At 44.8% G+C, this 17,559-nt stretch overlaps 1 protein-coding gene across 1 annotated transcript in view; it reads right to left on the reverse strand.

Moving 5' to 3' along the window:
* The window catches only part of ANKRD27 (ankyrin repeat domain 27), a gene marked incomplete at its 3' end in the record, with an annotated part of 47,230 nt that overhangs the window by 20,387 nt on the left and 9,284 nt on the right, over positions 1 to 17,559 (reverse strand). The window contains exons 5-17 of the mRNA XM_080703544.1: positions 17,302 to 17,361; positions 17,161 to 17,214; positions 17,015 to 17,080; positions 16,842 to 16,918; positions 15,323 to 15,444; positions 13,674 to 13,752; positions 13,087 to 13,219; positions 8,836 to 8,928; positions 7,053 to 7,180; positions 6,472 to 6,554; positions 4,508 to 4,623; positions 3,658 to 3,750; positions 554 to 751 (exon numbers count right to left, since the gene is read on the reverse strand). Of these exons, the coding sequence (XP_080559670.1) occupies positions 554 to 751; positions 3,658 to 3,750; positions 4,508 to 4,623; positions 6,472 to 6,554; positions 7,053 to 7,180; positions 8,836 to 8,928; positions 13,087 to 13,219; positions 13,674 to 13,752; positions 15,323 to 15,444; positions 16,842 to 16,918; positions 17,015 to 17,080; positions 17,161 to 17,214; positions 17,302 to 17,361 (1,302 nt within the window). The remainder of the gene's footprint in view (positions 1 to 553; positions 752 to 3,657; positions 3,751 to 4,507; positions 4,624 to 6,471; positions 6,555 to 7,052; positions 7,181 to 8,835; positions 8,929 to 13,086; positions 13,220 to 13,673; positions 13,753 to 15,322; positions 15,445 to 16,841; positions 16,919 to 17,014; positions 17,081 to 17,160; positions 17,215 to 17,301; positions 17,362 to 17,559) is intronic.

Here is a 17,559-nt window from a genome sequence, read left to right on the forward strand (position 1 = left end):
TCTCTGTGAGCCACCCCCTTTCCCGGCTGCTCAAGAGTGGCAGTGGCAAGCACTTCCACTACAGGTTGCCAGAACCATGCTTCCAGAAAATACTATCAGATAAATGAGTTTGTTACAAATCATTTATGAAAGCAACTATACTAAATAATGTTTAAAAAATCAGCCAAATTAGAATAAGGTTTCTAGAAGTTAAAAAGAGAGCGATGGGAAACAGAGCACGTACTGCTGTCATTTCCCCATGTCCCCGTGTCTGCTTTTCTCCTCAGAGCCATCATCCCAGTTTTCACTCAGTCCATTTGCTGGTAAATCCAAAGCACTCACTGGCTGGGCCAACTCTGCTGGGAGTGGCTCTTGGAACAAGACTGAGCAAAACTGCTAATAGAACTAAAAATAACATGAGTAAAAACCTACTAACAATGAGGTCCCAAACATGGCAGGGAGAGTACAGGTCAAGTTCTGCCCTGTCACTAATGTACATTTGTCTACCAAGGCCAATCTATAGACACTGATTTTTTTTTTAGTCATACTGCTGCTCAAAGAAGAAAAGAACTACCTTTGCGTTTAATGCGCACTTGAGTGGCGTCTCTTTCAGTCTGTTCTGGGTGTCTGTGGGTGCTCCATTCTGCAGCAATGTCTCTATGATGCTTTGGTAACCCCAGCGTGCTGCAATGTGTAGGGGTGTGTCTCCTTTGTCGTTGCCAATATCTAGTCTGCATGACTGCACATCATAGTACACCAAAGCCTTCACACACTGCAAAAAAATTGGAAAATGGCATCATTTACTAACATGCCAAGCCTTGGGCAATTTTGGTGATCTCCTTAGCCTTAACCTATGTTCTGGTTCAACAAGTAGAAGTACAGCCATGGACAGTTATGACTCAAAGGTTCCATGTCGGCTGACCAGGACACCTCATTTTTCAAAAGTAAACTACTAACCAGGGGTGGAGGTCAATGCTTGTAATCCCAGTACTTGGAAGGCTGAGACAGGAGGATCCCGAGTTCTCTGCCAGATTTAGCTACTTAGTGAGGCCCTCTGCAACTTAGTGAGACCTTGTTTCAAAATAAAGAATAAAAATAGGGTTAGGGGTATAGCTTGGAGGTAGAATGCCCCAGGATTCAATCCCCAGTACCACCTACACACTCAAACACACAAAAGTAAACTACTGCCGATCAATAAGAAACAGCTATCTGAAATTGTGACGTCTCCTGTACAAGCAGTTACCAGGGCAGGCCCGAGACTACTATCTCTTGAAAGGCTTGCTTGCAAGATTGTCCACTAGCCTGTATTGTTCCTGTGGATTTGAGGAGCATTCCCACAGTTTCCTAATCAATAAGGTATCTCAATGGGCCTAGACCATTTCCTACAACAATGCCTCGGAGAGTATGGAATTTTGGCTCGTGCTGCACGGATGCTGTTCAAGGGACCAGACTTCAATAATTAAGTCATGGGCACTGAGCCCCCAGTGAACTTCCCTGCGCTGTACAACTCACTGCTGGAGGAATTAAGCACATTTATGTGACACCACAGGAACAAGACTGTTTCAAGTGCAGCCCTGGCTTTCTCTAGAGTTAGCCCTGTGCCTCTTACCTTTGCAGATTTTGCCATGTCCTTTCACTGTAATAAATCACAGCTGAGAGCAGAATGACTATAATCTGTGTCTTCCTAGCAGATAACTGAGTCTACAGATGGTCTTGAAGACTAATTTATTTACTTTTGTGGCACTGGGAATGAACTCAGGAACATTGTATCTTTGAGCTATTTAAGCTCCCAGACCTTTTTATTTTTATTTGGAAACAGGGTCTTTCTAGGCTGATGAGAGTCTTACTACTTGTTGAGATTGTCCCTAAATGTGCCATCCTCCTGTCTCGGCCTCCCAAGTACTAGGATTACAAGCATGTGCCACCATGCCTGGCTCTTGAAGACTTCTGACTGGCACACAATGACAGATCATTGTGCAGCTATTAATGAGTAGGCGAGATCTATGCTGATGGACTTAGTGGATTCCCACAAGCAGTACTAAGGTAGGAAAGCACGTTGCAGACAAGTATTCGGGGTTTGATCACATTTTCATACATCAACCCCCGAACCCACCCTATGTATAAATCCAAACCCCACATATGTATAAATCCAACTCTAGAGGGGTGAAGGAAGGGTGAGTATCAAAAACAACACATAGACAGTAACACAGCAAGTGAAAGCAGAAATTATAAAATTCCTATACATTACTATATAGTAGAAAATCCAAATATATACGAAGATAAAAATCAAAGGGATGAAAGAAAAGTAATTTCAGGATAATGGACAATTAAGTTTTAGATGTCTGTGACTTTGATATAGAATTTATAATACGATAAAAAAGTTCTAATTAAAAATTAAGTCAGCCGGGTGGGGTAGCACATGCTTATAATCCCACCGCTAGGAAGGCTGAGACAGGAGGATCATGATCACAGGTTTGTGGACAGCCTCAGCTACTTAGTGAGGCCCTCTGCAACTTAGTGAGACCTTGTTTCAAAAAGAGAATAACCCAGGTGTGGTGATGCATGCTTGTAATCCCAGCATTTGGGAGGCTGAGACAGGAGGATAGCAGTTCATGGACAGCCTCAGCTACTTAGTGAGGCCCTTTACAACTCAGTGAGACCCTGTTTCAACATAAAGAATAAAAAATAGGGCTGGAGGGTGTAGCTCAGAGGTAGAATGCCCCTGGGTTCCAACCCCACTACTGCAAAATAAATAAATAAATAAATAAATAAATAAATAAATAAATAGTTAGCTGGGTGTGGTGGTACACGCTTGTAATCCCCGCACTTGGGAGGTGGAGACAGGAGGATCGCGCAGGTTCGAAGCCAGATGTGCTGGCTTGGGAGACCCTGTTTCCAAATAAGAAAACTATAAAAACAGGTCTGGGAGTGTAGCCCAAAGGCAGAAGGGCTTCCAGGAACCCCAGTACCACCAAAAAAAAAAAAAAAGAAAGGTAAATAAATCAAGGGTCATTTTTTTTTTCTCATATGTAGAAGCTACAGAGAAAACAGGAAACAAAAGGACTTTAGATAAATGAGGAGAGAGACCAGTAGAATAGTAGAAGAGATTCAGGAGAGGAAAAAAAAGGAGAATTGATGAAGGAAATGGTTCAAACAATGCTATGTAGCCAGGTGTGGTGGTGCACATCTGTGATTCTGATACTTGGGAAGCTGGGACAGGAGGATCACAGGTTGGTGGCCAGCCTAAGCAATTCAGCAAGGCCCTCTGCAACTTAGGCTCTGTTTCAAAATAAAAAATAAAATAGGGTGCAGCTCAGAGGCAGAATGCCTATGGGTTCAATCCCCAGTAGCGTGCATGCGCAGGCACACACACATACACACTTAAAAAAATAGTGCTGTGCCCAAAAATGAAGGTTTTTTTGACCTACGAATCTCACTAATATGTACGGGGAGTAGAGAAACACACCAAGTGCTGTGTGATGGATGTTTGTATCACTTTGAACCTCACCATGAAGTACAATTACAATGCACCAATAAATGTGTAAAAATAAAAGATTACACTCAATGTTCCAATACTTATCAAAACAAAATACAACATTGAAGCATCTGGAAATCCACATTTGGCATGAATGCGAGAGTGCGCAAGCAGTGGCCCTGAGAACACTGAGCGCCACTTACATCTTCGTGCCCGTAGGTGCAGGCCAGGTGGAGGGGGGTGTTGCCATTGTTGTCCTGCGCCTCAGCGCTGGCCTTGTAGTGCAGCAGCAACAGCTTGCAGAGGAGGGAAGACAGCAGGTGAGCCCAGCAGAGTCTCACAAGAGGTCATTTGTCCCCACCTTAAATCTTACTTACTTTCACAGGCTGTACATTCTTAATCAGAAAATCTAAAATCTGAACTGCTCCAAAATCTATTAACTTTTTTTTTTTGCATGTAAGGAATGGAACCCAGAGCTATACTAAGTAACAGTAGCTACCCTCCTAGCCCCCAAGACCTGAAGCTTTCTGAGCACCCACACAATACTCTAAGTAGCAAATTCCATACTTGACCATATGTGACAAGTCACAGTCAAAGTACAGGTGCAGATAAAATATTGTGTAAAATTACCTTGAGCCTATGTAATATAAGGTATATAAAAAACTTAAGTGAATTGCATGTTTGGAGTTAGGCCCTACCCCCAATTGGGATGTGCCACTACTCTAAAATCCAAAAATATATGAAATCTAAAACATTTCTAAGCATTTAGAATAAAGGATACTCAAACTGTGCTGCTATTAAGATTGACATTGCTCTCCTGTCAAAAGGTTTAAAAATTAAAGAAAAAGATGTACAGCTCCTCTTTCTTTCCTCAGAGGTCTAACCTAACAGTTTTGTCCAGTGGAGCCGGGCAGGCACCTCTGACTCCCAGCCCCACTGCAATGCGAAAGCAGAGTCTGCACGAAACAGAGGATGCATAGTGCTGCCGGCCCAACCATAGGTCACCATGCAGAGCTGAGCTCTTGGGAGAACCACGAAGGCCCCACTGCTCACCGTCACACTCTGACAGCCCTTCTGACATGCCAGATGAAGAGGAGTGGACCCGTGATAGTCAGTGGCATTCACCACAGCACCCTTGGAGACCAGGAGGTCGATGAGAGATGCCTGCCCTGCAGAACACAAAGACTTCACTGTGCAGAAGGAACGAGTGGCGCTTCCCAGACCTGATATGAAACCACAACACCCAACACCCTCTTATGCCCCAGCAGGAGACATGCCAGGAGATATGTTTTCTGCTTGAAAGGAGCAAGAACTAATACCAAGTCAGGCTCTGCAAACTCAGAACACTGGGGATACAGGCAAAGTCTCCATCTCAGCAATAAAAGGCAATGAAAAAAAGCCTTAGATATCAACAGAAAATTCTGTGGTTCATCAGTTTATAGGGCAGGATACTAGGCAGCCACTAAAAAATACTGACAAATACTTGGGAAGCTGAGACAGGAGGATTGCAAGTTCAAGGCCAGTGTGTAGTAACTTAGCAACACCCCGTTTCAAAAGAAAAAATAAAAAGAGTGAGAAGAGGGGGTATAGTTCAAAGGTAGAGCCTCCCTGGGCTCATTCCCTAATATCTCTCTCCCTCTCTCTCTCTCTCACACACACACACACACACACACACACACTCTTTCTCTCTCTCTCTCTCTCTCTCTCTCTCTCTCTCTCTCTCTCTCTCTCTCTGCTGGCAGGAGAAACATTCTGATAAATAAAATGAAAAACAATATAGCTGCCAGACATGGTGACACAAGCTTGTAATCCCAGCATTCAGAGGCTGAAACAGGATCATGGTTAGCGGACAGCCTCAGCTACTTAGGCCCTCCACAACTTAGTGAGACCCTGTTTCAAAATAAAGAATAACCCAGCATTCGGGAGGCTGAGACCTGGAGGATTGCAGTTCACGGACAGCCTCAGCTACTTAATGAGGCCCTCTGCAACTCAGTGTGACCCAGTTTCAAAATAAAGAATAAAAAAAATAGGGCAGGAGGTGAGCTCGGAGGTCAAATGCCCCTGGGTTCCATCCCCAGACCCGCAAAAAATATAAAATAAAATAAATAAAATAAAAAAATAAAGAATAAAAAAATAGGGCTGAGGATGTACCTCAGAGGTAGAATGCCCCTGTGTTCCATCCCCAGTACCAAAAAAAAGAAGAAAAAAAAAAAAGAAAAAAGAAAAAGGAAAAAACAACATAGTCTAGAACAGTACGGCCTACACATCATCATATATTTTATATATACGCAGGATGCAGAAATTCCACACACACATAAATCAAAAGAAATTGGTGACACTGGAGGTATTTGAGTTTTCTATCTTGAATGTACACTTTTAAAGACAATACAAAAAAATATGTTTTTGAGACAGTCTGTGTTGCCCAGGCTGTCCTGAAACTCACAATCCTTCTGCCTCAGCATCCCAAGAAGCTAAGATTACAGATGTATGCTTGGCTCAAAATTATTACTTTTGGGTGGGTGGGGACATTGAAGATTAAACACACGTATTCTATCTCTGAGCTATCCCTCCAGATCTATTCATTTTTTATTTTAAAACAGCATCTCACTAGGTCGAAGAGTGTCTCACTACTTGCCTCTAACCTGCAATCCTCCTATTTCAGCCACCCCTGGCTCTAAATTATTTTTTAAAGGAAGGGTATGAGAACCCCAAACTAACAGTTCTGATACCATTCTCATAGCTGAGATGTCAGCTCTTCCACTGGCCTAGCAGCCAGAGCAGGGTGAGACAGAGTCTCAGTGTAGCGAGGACCATATACACATGCTCTTGCAGCCCAGGAGGTGACACATGGCACTCAGGGCCTGTGGGACATTTGCTGCTTTTCCTTTCTAGCCATTGCAAGGTGAGCCCACAATGTGACCCCTTCTACCAGCGTCCACCCATCAGGCCTGTCCTGGCCCACCTCAGCACCATCTGTTTGCTCAGTAGACCATAGAAGCCAGCCCAAGACCACATACCACAGAGAGCAGCCACATGGAGAGGGGTATGACCCCTGTCATCTCTGGAGAATGGAGTGACAACCGAAGGATCATTCAGCCTCCTATAACAGAGGAAGACATAGACAAATACACCACAGAAATGGCATGGCAAAGCTTCTTCTTGTCCAGGCTGGACATGTCAGTGCCCGGCGACTCAAAGACAGATCACAGGATGTGATTCAAGATGTGTCTCTTCCACACTGTCCCATGGGTCATGCAGTCCCTGCTCAGAGGCCTAAGGTGAGGAACTAAGGCCTATAGCTCCATGCCCCTCCCCTTTGGGCCTCAAAACCCTGCAAAATAGCCCTCTGAGAATAATGGGAAGCCAAAACTGTTACTGAGAGAAAATGACATTCCCCCATTCTACAACCCCCTTCTGGGGCTAAGAGGCCCTGCAGCAGCCTGCCCTGGTATCCAGCCCAGTGGTGTTCAGGTATGTTTCCAGTACTATTGCACCCAGTCTCCCAAAAGGCAGAGCACGTGACACAGAGGCGTAAGGTGCAGTGAGAGTAAAGACAACTCACAGCTGCATGACAGGAGCCTCACACACATACTCTTACCCAGAGACCAGCTTCTCGCAGTCATCGCAGAAGCACAGCGGGTGACACATCTTTTGGACAGCATCTCTGTCATGGTCTTCTTGGCTTAGAAGTCTCTCCACTTCTTGGTGGTTACCTGCTGCAATGTGCTAACATCCCAAATACTATCAATATTATTAAGGAAACATCTCTTTCTGAAGGCATGAATTTCTCGAGAGTCTTGAAAGAAATGCGTATCTATGAGTTCATGACAGAATCAACTTGCTCTCTGGGATCTACTGCAAGATTATCTGGGCGGATGGGGAAAGTGGGTAGGGAGCAAGTTATGGCTACCAGGCAGTCTGCTCATCATACTGTTCTCTCTATATCTACGTTAGAAATTTCTCATAGTTTAACAGCCAGCATGACAAAATTCCCAAAACAATGGGAAGGGGGTGCAACACATCTCTGAACTTCAGTGTGGATTCTGATACCTCAACAGAAAATGCCTCAGTCTTGTTCCTCTTATATTTGAAATGAGTCTTGCTGGGACAAAGAGTAAGATGGAATCAGCAGGAGGCCCCATCAGCATGCAGACCTGTGGGGTTCACCCATGATTCCAAGATATACTCCTCCACAGAACTCACTCTGACGCCAGGCAGCCTGAAAGCACTGAAGGCTTCCTGAAGGAGGTCCTCTCACCCAACCCTCAGTGGCTGTTCAGTGGGAACCTCAGCAGCCTTCCAGGGCTCAGTCAGCATCAAGTATGGAGCTGCTTCCTCGTGCCCCCAGTCAAACCACCAGGGACTCAGATGCTAAGTGACTCCCCACACAAAGCGTGCTCACAAAACAGATGCGATACCAGCACCTGTGTCAAGGCCACCAGGGAAGGCACCACTGAGCTCGCCATGAAGGCAGTTTTGTTTTGGTGGTAGTTACTAGGGATTGAAGCAGAGGGCATTCTACCTATGAGCTACACCTCCATATTTGTTTTTTTTTTTTTTTGTGTGTGTGTGTGTGTGTGGCACTGGGGATGGAACCTAAGGGCATTCTACCTCCACATTATATCCCCACCCCTATTTTTTAGTGGTATTAAAATTTTTTTTATAGCTGAGGCTGTCTGCAAACTGCAATTCTCTGGTCTCAGCCTCCCAAATACTAGGATTACAAGTGTGCTGCCACCACACCCAGCCCCTTTTTTTAAAATTTGAAACAAAGTCTCACTAAATTGCTCAGGCTGGCTTCAAATCTGTAATTCTCCTATCTCCCAAGTACTGAGATTACAGGTTTATGCCAGTATGCCATCATGCCCAGCCTTACAAGGTGTGTGTGTGTGTGTGTGTGTGTGTGTGTGTGTGTGTGTGTGTTTTGCAGGGGAAATCTATCTCTGAACTACACTCCCAGTCCTATTTTTATTTTTTGTTTTGAAACAGGTCTCACTAAATTGCAGAGGGCCTAAGTTGCTGAGGCTGGCCACTAACCTGCAATCCTTCTTTCTCAGCCTCCCAAAGACCGGGATTACAAGCATGCACCACCACACCTGCTTACATTCAGTATTCTGACAAAATTATAAATGTGAGCTGCCCAGGCAGAGGGTTCTGAGGACCAGCGCTATTAGTGTACTAGGCAGTGGGGAGAGATAGGGAGATGTAAATTTAAGAGATAGAGAGATTCAAATTTAAAACCTCTGCATCCCTACTACCCACCTTGACTTGAGTGCAAAATGAGCTTCAGTGTTTGCACAGGCCATCCCCCATGAGTTTTATAGACACTGACAGAGCACTCCTCACACATCTTTGCCCACTGAGATGTCTTGGTGTCTTACCTTAAATAGGCAGTCAATGGGAGTTGAAGTCATCTGAGACAGTAAGCTCATCCTCTGCTTAAGGAACAATCTGTCCCCAAGTCCCTCTGACTCCTACAGGGAACATCAACAATCAGTTATCACGTAGGACATGGTGCAGACTCTTCCACAGAGGGCCCAGACGCGAGCCCTGTCATTCATAGAACAGGAGCAGCAGGCCTCTTCCCCACACCTGTATCTGCTCACTGAGATGGACAGCAGACTCCTAAGTGAGGAGCAGGGCCATCTGGAAGTGGTGGCTCTGGTGGCTGTGGGGAAGGCGGCAGCACATGATTGACACATGGGTGTGGGTGCGTCAGCTCTACATAGGCAACATGGCACACCCACACCACCAGCCTCCAGATAGATGGAAACCCGGAGTGTCCTGGCGTCCTCCCCTCTCAGACTTCTGTCCAAAGCCTGCCTGGCCCTGTTCACTGGCATTTTAACTGGGCCCTACAGACAGGAAAACCACCAGACAGACTGGTCTCTACTTCCCAGTGCCAACCAGCTGAAAAAGAAAGGGTCTTGCTTTGTGAACACAGTTATAAAAACAGATGATACAGTCACAGGGATGAAGCCCAGGAAGATACTGGGGAAGATTCTGACACAGAGATCCTCCTTTTTGCATTTCAAGGATCACTCTTAATCCAGTTCTTAATATTGTGGGTAATGTTTACCTAAATAAAAAAATCTAAAATTGTGTCCTTACCTCGTGAAAACCTTTCTAGCTAGATACTTCCATATTCACATGAGCATCTGCAACTAAGTTGTATGATGACAAATGAACTTTTGAAAAAGTATCTTGGTGAAGGTAAGGAGCATTTGCCCCCATTAGGCAGGTGCTTCCAGAAGAACTCACCAAACCTTGGCAAAACTGGAGAATAAAATGCTCTCCAGATCCCTCTGAGTCTGACTTTGTCAAATAGCAAGCCAACAGCACCTCCACAGGGGTCCTCCATCACATCAGCCCTCCAAGAAGGGTTAACTTGAAAAACATCAACACTTCAAAATGAGTTATTTCTGCCCCCAGCTGCTAAGTGCTATATAAAGTTCAAACAATCTGCTTTACAAAGTGACTTACAACTGAGCAGCTTAGGGCTAGAGAAATATCAAAAACTTTACTGTGCAGGTCAACCTGGGCTCTTTCCTCAACTCTGGGAAGTTACCTGAAGAGCAGTGATCAAGAAAGGTAGGTCTTCCAGGACTGGTTCTTCAGGGGAGGAGAAGCAGTCAGTAAAGACGTATTTAGAAAATGGGTAGACTATTAGAAACTCAGAAAAATGAAGACCAAAACCCTGCAAACTGGAGTGGAATAGTAAAGCCTAATTTTATATTCTGATATTTAGTCCATAATACTTTTCAGAAACCTCATCTCTTGTGTGGAGCCTCATATTTGGGCTTTTTCCCCAGAAAATAAGCCACACTGCACTGGCTCCACACATTCCTAAATGACCCTCACTACCTAAAAGAAGCCAGTGAAGCAGCTAAGGCAGAGGTGGTTGTCAGAGGAAATCCCAGCGCTAAGGTAATGAAACATGAGGAAGCCATAGCACCAGCTCTGTCAACAACAGGTCAGCAGAGGTAAGAAGCATGCCGTAGGCCTGACCTGGTCAGCTCAGGGGATGAGCTCCACAACAGGCTATGAAGATGGTGTACCTGTTGTCCCAACATCTAGCAAAATCTACCACCCTTGATGTAGGAAGGCAAGACTGGAGCAGTCACCCCAGACAAGACAGGCACAATGGGCTCTGTCCTCCCTTATTTACACAAACTAAACACCATCCTTGGGAAAGTCCTTAGGGGATACACCAGAGAATCAAGAAACAGACACAACCCTGGATGTAGGGGTGTCAGAGAACAAGCAAGAAACTCAGTATCTGCTGATGTTTTGAAAAGGTACCTTTCAATATCACACTTGATTCTCATGACCTTCTATCAACTGGTAAAATATTCATTATCCCCAGTGTAGTCAGAAAGATGGATAAAGCCTTAGAATGACAAATAAAAATCCTGGTCACACAGAAGTGCCAGCCTCAAACCAATATTAGCTCAAGAGCAACTGTACCAACTCTGAGTACTTGCAGCATTTTCTGGAGTAAAAGCAGGCCAGAGAAGCTACCTGGGTCTGTTGGTCAATTACCTCCCTCCAAGGTGGCCAAGGGCTTCAAGTATCCATCTCCCTGCCAAAGTGTCACAGACAGAAAGGAAAAGGCAGTGTGGACACGTTATGGCACAGTAAGAGGAAAGTACCTTCAAAAGTTGGACACCTCCCTCCAAGGGTCTAAGATGATCCTAGCCAGAAAGGGAGTGACCTCTCAGATCAATCACAGGGAAAGAATGAGAAAGAATCACCATGAAAGGCCTCTCCAGATCCCTTGAGAAAAGCACATGTTCAAGTGAAGAACTCTTCCCCAACTACGGAAATGAACAGCAATTCTGATATTCTACACACACATGCACATGCAGAGGAAGCAGGTACATGCATGTGCACTCTGGAACATTAAGTGATTTCCCCTAACAAAGGAACAAAGCAAGGCAGAAAGAAACAACTCTTCAAAGGAGCCACAGCCAGACACATCTGAGAGGGATGACAGCCCCCAATTATACCAGCACCTGAGCAGATCAAGTCAAACACCAGACAAGGGCAGAGGGCCAACCTGTATAGTTAGATAGCAAATGTCCCCGAAAGAGCACACCTTTTTTTTTTTTTTTTTTTTTTTTGGTACTGGGGATGGAATTCAGGGGTATTCTACCTCTGTACTACAACCCAGCCCGATTTTTTATTCTTTCTTTTGAAACAGGGTCTCACTGAGTTTTTAAAGGGCCTTACTACGTAGCTGAGGCAGTTTTCGAACAGCGTCCTCCTATCTCAGCCTCCCAAATGCTGGGATTACAAGTGTGCACCACCATGCCCAGCTGAGCACTGTAAGTGTTACTGGCTGATACTTAGTAAAATAGGCCAGCAATATAATCTAGGTTTAAGATTCTCACAATTCACATAGAAACAGAACCACCTCCTCCAGCCAATGCTCACCAACCAACCGAGAAAACAGTAATGAGACTACTGAGTCTTAACACTACTCACAAGAATAATTGTTACTTGTCTATCATTACAAAATCCAAATACAGCATTCCTGACTTTCTTTTGCACATATGCGCTTTTAACGATGACAGGGATTAATGAGGCAGGACATTAACAATGACTCTCAAAGATAACCCATCAACTTTCATAATTAATTAGAGGCTTAAGCTGGGCGTGGTGGTGCACACCTGTAATCCGACTACCTGGGAGGATAAGACAGGAGGATCCGGTGTATTCATTCGAGTCACCCCTCCATGCTAGTCTGGTATGGAGCTGTACCTATCCTCTCTGCATTTCTATCTTGTAATAAACTTCTTTAAATCTTCAAAAAAAAAAAAAAAAGACAGGAGGATCGCAGGTTCAAAGCCAGCCTCAGCAACTTGGCTAGGTTCTCAGCAACTTAGCAAGACCCTGTTTCAAAGTAAAAAATAAGCCGCTGTGGTGGCGCACACTTGTAATCCCAGCGCTTAGGAGGCTGAGACAGGAGGATCGCATAAGTTCGAAGCCAGCCTCAGCTACTTAGTGAGTCTCTCAGCAACTTAAAGAGACCCTGTTTCCAAATAAAGTATAAAATAGGTCTGGGAATATAACCCGGATAGAAAAGCCCCAGGGTTCCACCCTCAGTACCACAAAAATGAATAAATATAAGTAAATAAACAAACAAATAAACAAACAAACAAAGTAAAAAATAAAATAGAGCTGAAGTAGCTTGGATGAAGAATACCCTAGGTTCTATCTTCAGTACCCCCCCCCCTCACACACACACACACATGGTAGTTTTCAAGCCTCACATCCCTCCTCAAACAACTGAGGCCATATTCTTGGGAAATCATATAAGAATTCTCCTCCCTGCCAGACATGGAAGTGCACTCTTGTAATCCCAGTACTTGGGTAGCTAAGAAAAAAGGATCACAAGTTCACAGCCAACCTCAGCAACTTAGTGAGGCCATATGCAACTTAGTCAGACCCTATTTCAAAGTAAAGAATAAAATTGGGCTGGAGGTATAGCTCAGAGGCAGAATACCCCTGGCTTCCATCCCCATTACCCACCCCCCCCACACACACACAACCCCTCCCCATAACGAAGCCCAGACCCCTATCAATGGAGTCACAATACCGTTAAAAGAAGGACAGGAGTAAGATCTTACAGGTTGTTTGACAGAAAGGCTCCCTTGTCGAATATACTCAATTGCAGCTTCAATTGACGTCAGGCAGTATCCCAATTCATCTTTTGCCGAGCTGCTGAATCTGAAGTTTTTGATATAACTCAAATTTGCCATCCTAACAAAAAGAAGAAAAGTTTTATCGCTGGATACCTAATTACTTCTACAAGAACACTGTGGGTATTTGAGTAACTGATCAAATACCTACTGGAGGTCCACTAGCTCAGGGAAATTTGACTGCTGTCCCCTCACCCTCTCTGCAGTGTGCAATTAGGACAAGTAAAAGTACTTGTCACTTCCCTGAAATAGGCTAGCTTTGAGAAAGCTGATTATTGTAAAGTGAACTGTGAGTTCCTGTAGGATAAAAAGAACTGGAATCAGCCACAGACTAGCCACATATTCCAGACTGAGAAATGTAAGATAGATGCCCCTGCAGAATGAAGGACCAGGAGGCACAGCACTGGCTCATTAGAGATGTGTGACTGACTAAACAGCTTTTCATGGGGTTGCACTGAGATTACACAGCACACAGTGCTGCCATTCTTAAAAAGTATTTTAACAAAAAATATTACCAATTAGGGATCTCTGTTTTCACAAGCAAATATAACAGGACTGAAAGAAGATCATCAGCACACATCGTCTCCAAGTTCACTGCAAGGGGAAAACACATGTTCATAAGACTCGAATGGAAGAACCAGCGAATAATCTTCTTAGCCACCATCCAACTCACAAAACCACATTCAGGAAGATTGTACATCAGGGAGAAACTGCACAACTTCCTTTACAGTATCCTGAGCAGAGGTCTTCCCCCCTCCCTCCAAGTACTGATTGGACCCAGGGGAATTCTACCTCCAAGCTACACCCTCAGCCTGATTTTTTATTCTTTATTTTGAAACAGGATCTCACTAAGTTGTAGAGGGCCTCGCTAAGTAGCTGAGGCTGGCCATGAACCTGCAATCCTCCTGTCTCAGCCTCCCACGTACTGGGATTACAAGCGTAAGCCACCTAGCCTGGATAGCACATGTCACATTCAAGTGGATAAAAGAATGCACACCATTTTCAGAACACAGCAAAAGAAAGTACCTCCAAGCTGACCATGCCTTACCACCTTCCTGGGTGGTTAAAAAGCCCAGGGAGACAGTGACTGTGACACAAAAGGGAGACATGCCCAGATTCATCACCAGAAGTCTCTCTTTCCTGGTCACTTCTGTTTTATACACATGGAGCCCAATAGCCACATGTAACTTTATTTTTTGTGTTTTGAAAATGTAAGTAACCCATTCACATGTTTTAAAATTTACACAGTACAGGGGGCTGGGGCATTGTAGCTCAGAGGTAAGATGCTTGGTAGAATGTGTTAGACCCTGGAGTCTCTCCTCAGTGATAGATATTGATACAGTACAAAAGAATAAGCCATGAGTATCCCTTGCATCCCTGTCTGAGTACCCAGTCTTCCACTAATGCTTCCTGCATATCTTTCCAGAGACACCCGATGAACTTGCCATCATCTCTAGGGATATAAAGCTGCCTCCATTCCAGACATTGTTGGAAGTATACCAAATAAACTCACATTTATTTCATTCAAAAAAATTCGGAGACTCTCCCTATCTATACACAGGCCTGTTCCTTGTTAATTTTTCTTAGATTCTTTTGATTCGTTTGTATGATGTTGGGATTGAAACCAGGGCCTTTTGAATGAGAGGCAAGTACGTACCCCAGAGCTACACACCAGACTGTTTCACTTTGGTCCTGGGGACTGAACCCAGGGGATTCTACCTCTGAGCTCCATCCCCAGCCCTATTTTTTTATTTTGAAGCAGGCTGGTCTCACTAAGATGCTGAGACTGACCTTGAACCCCGTGATCCTCCTATCTCAGGCTCCAAAGTATGGGGATTATAGGCATGCACCACCCACACCTAGCTCTGCTTTACTTTTTATACTAGAAAATTCCAAACATGAAAAATGAAGGGGAACAGCCCAAAAAACAGCTGACTCTCCACGTACACATCACCAGTCTGGCTCAATTTTGAGGCCTCTGCTTTTTTGTCCCTGTTTTCTCCTTCTAATGATACCTAACCTAGCTCCACACAGGGCACACACACTGGAAGGCAGCCCTGACCCTCAGCCCCATCGGAATGATCCTACAGGATGACTGTTCCTGAACAGACTCCTTCAGCAGAGTGCTCCCACCCCTCTGCTAGGCCCTTTCCCAAGCACAAACCTCTCTGGCTAGGAGACTGTGTAATGAGCTGCACCACCTTTCGCAAGCAGACCAGCTTCTGCTGTGGGGACGTGCATCTGTTCAGCTGCGCCAGCTCTCTCTTTGCACGAGGGATGTTGAAGCTATAAAATAATTTGAGAGTGACTTCAAACCACAGTAGGAGAACCATTTCCATTTCCATTTTCCTTTCCTTTTTTTTTTTTTTTTTTTTTGGAGGGGTGTGGTACTAGGGCTTAAACTCAGGGACATTCAACCTTTCAACCTCCAAGCTAAACCCTCAGCCTTTTTTTTTTTTTTTTTTTTGTAGTACTAGGGGTGGAACCCAGGGGCTTTTCTACCTCCAGGCTATACCCTCAGACCTATTTTATACTTTATTTGGAAACAGGGTCTCACTAAGTTGCTGAGAGTCTAACTAAGTAGCTGAGGCTGGCTTCAAACCTGCGTGATCCTCCTGTCTCAGCCTCCCGAGTGCTGGGATTACAGTGTGCGCCACTATGCCTGGCTCCCCTCAGCCCTTTTTGAATTTCTTGTTTTGAACCAGGGTCTTGCTAGGATGCTGAGTCTCACTACGTTGCTGAGGATATTCTTGACTCTGTAATCCTCCTGTATCAGCCTCCCAAGTTCTGGGATTATAAGTGTGGGCCACTATACCCAGCTCCATTGTTGTAATTAGTTGTTGTAACAAACAGCAGGTAGCTAAAGTAAAAAACAGAGACTAAAAACCAGGCGTGGTGGTGCAGGTTTGTAATCCCAGCATTCGGGAGGCTGAGACAGGAGGATTGCGATTCACGGACAGCCTCAGCTACTTAGTGAGGCCCTCTGTAACTTAGTGAGACCCTGTTTCAAAATAAAGAATAAAAAATAGGGCTGGGGGTGTAGCTTTGAGGTCGAGTGCCCCTGGGTTCCATCCCCAGACCCGTCAAAAAACAAAAACAAAACAACAAAACAACAACAACAAAAAAGAGACTGAGAAGGAATTCTATTCAAGTCCATGGCAAAACAGAAAATTTTCCAAGCCCATTGAGGCTGCCAAGTGCTAGAGCTGTACTAGAAATTTGGAAATAAAAATAAAACTCTTATAGCCCAGAAAAAAAAAATAGCTCAAACAGTGTTTGGAAGCTTAAGCACCAAAGCTTTAGACATTTTTGTATCCTATTGAAACCTACATGAATTTAAAAGCAAGTGTATCTATGGTCGGGTCCCTCAGACGGGCAGGTGAGGAGAGATGCCCTGAGCACAGACCCCCTGGGAGAGCTAGGTGCCCACCTGGAGACCAGGTGTGCAGAGCCCTGTCCCCTTTCAGTTCCTGTCCAGCTGGCATGTGGCCCACATGCAGGAGGGGACGGTGACAAAACAGTCATGGGGGAACTCTGGCCCTTTATCTCTGGTCACAAGCGAATTCTCGGCTCCTCAGTAGCACACACATTTGATCAGAGAGCTGCCACCACACTGAGAGGCCCTGCTTCGGGGAGAAGACAGCACCTGGCCTGCCAGGGTGCCAAGCGGTACAGGCCCTTACCTGAACTCAGGTTTCACACCAATATCTTTCTGCTGAAGATCTTGAAGGCTTCTTGTGATTTTGTTAAAGGCAGCATCCTAACAACAGATTTTAACCAAGCTTCAAATTTCTTAAAAAACACAGAATAAGGCTTCCCTCCGGGATGATGATGATGATGATATATGCGAACCTACCTCACTTGCCTCCATGGTTCCCACATATTTAAAGATCAGATCATAAATATCATGATGGACATACATCTGTGAAATCAACAGACTGCAGATCAGGGTGTGTGTTGGGAACAAGGAGGGCCGCCCAGCCACCACCATCCTCTCCTTACCTCTACGGCCTGCTTCATCAGGTTCATTTGGGCCTCTTGCTTTGCAAGCACTTTCTAGAGGACAAAGAGAAATACAGTCAAAGACCCTGGATTTGCATGTGGGCAAACTGCAACTCTTTCTTTTGGAATACTGCTGCTTACCAGGTGGGAGTCCTTCAGAAGCTGTTGGAGGCATTTGGTGTAGAGAGCATTCACTGAGTCCTGCGCAACAGAGAGCAGAGAGACAGGCCACTCGTACAATCACAGGCCATAGCACAAAAATCAGAATGTCCCACAAAATGTACCTGTTGGATGACAAGCTTTCAGGGGTAATGCAAGATTTATCAAGTCAATTATGTGATTGATTTTCAACTTCTGTTGTGTGTTTGGTGCTGGGGACTGAAGCCAGGGACATTCCAC

This window comes from Muscardinus avellanarius (assembly GCF_963383645.1).
Source record: "Muscardinus avellanarius genome assembly, chromosome: 10".
NCBI lineage: Eukaryota > Metazoa > Chordata > Mammalia > Rodentia > Gliridae > Muscardinus > Muscardinus avellanarius.